Here is a 1,090-nt window from a genome sequence, read left to right as displayed (position 1 = left end):
GAGATAAAGTGACTGGCCCAGGATCACACAGTCAGGATATGTCAGAAGAAGGGCTTTAACCCAGAGNGAGATAAAGTGACTGGCCCAGGATCACACAGTCAGGATATGTCAGAAGAAGGGCTTTAACCTTCCTGACAGAGTCTTCCTGACTCTGACTGAGACCATTTCTATAACCAGCAATGCTCATTCTTATGTGGAGCTTATTCACTTAAATGTTTAAATACACAATAAATTAATGTATAATAAAATTGCCCCATAATGTAGTTATATCTAAAGAATTGATTATTGTGCATTAATTGTGTACATAAATGTAATAACAATATAATATTATACATAATAATATTCTGTTAGCATTCTTAATATAACATGTTACAATAACAATACTGCATTTGTATTGCTTGATTTTATTAATGTATGTTATGATAATATGAAACATTTATTGAATATAAACATGTTAAGCCCATAAATGGAGTCTTCTGATCATCTTGGAGTCTGTAGGACATTTTAAGGAGGGAGCCTCAGGGAATGCCTAGTCTAGACCCTCCTTTTACAGGTAATCACAAGATGGTGGTCCATCAATCTATCAATCCACATTCATAAAGCACCTACTCTTTGCCGGGACCACAGGCTCATGGCTCTAGAGGCCACTGAGTCCCATCCCCTCATGTCACAGATGAAGGATGCCCTCCACCCAGCTCTGCGGGAAGGGTCCCTCAGTTCACGCCAGATGGACTGCCCCTGACAGTGAGCCAGCCCACCAATGAGTGACTTTCCTCTCATGCTCTGTCCATCAGAGCCCTGGGGACGGGTGGGGGAGTGGCTCACCTTGGCCACTTCTGGGCAGGGGTCCTCCAGGTGGAGAATCAGAGGGATCCAGCTCTTCCTGACCTCCATTTTGAAGAAGTCCCTCTTCTTCCCAGCCCAGATGGCGAGCTTCCCAAACAGGATGATGGCCTGCAAGCGAAGCGTCTCGTTCTCCTGCAGCCAAGAGCCCACAAACACACAGGGACCTGCTGAGGACTGGATTCGATCCTGTGCAACAAGCCCGGGTGAGGTGCAGGGGAGACCATGGCAGGAAGAGAACCAGCCC

General features: G+C 45.5%; 1 protein-coding gene across 1 annotated transcript in view; it reads right to left on the bottom strand.

Annotated features, from left to right (window-relative positions):
- Nucleotides 1–1,090, bottom strand: part of MROH2A (maestro heat like repeat family member 2A) — a 53,899-nt gene that overhangs the window by 5,126 nt on the left and 47,683 nt on the right. Inside the window, exon 35 of the mRNA XM_027875797.1 lies at nucleotides 826–978. Within this exon, the coding sequence (XP_027731598.1) occupies nucleotides 826–978 (153 nt within the window). The remainder of the gene's footprint in view (nucleotides 1–825; nucleotides 979–1,090) is intronic.

The sequence above is a fragment of the Vombatus ursinus genome, unplaced genomic scaffold, assembly GCF_900497805.2.
Source record: "Vombatus ursinus unplaced genomic scaffold, bare-nosed wombat genome assembly UNPS02014810.1, whole genome shotgun sequence".
Taxonomy (NCBI): Eukaryota; Metazoa; Chordata; class Mammalia; order Diprotodontia; family Vombatidae; genus Vombatus; species Vombatus ursinus.
This window is presented reverse-complemented; position numbering and strand designations above follow the sequence as displayed.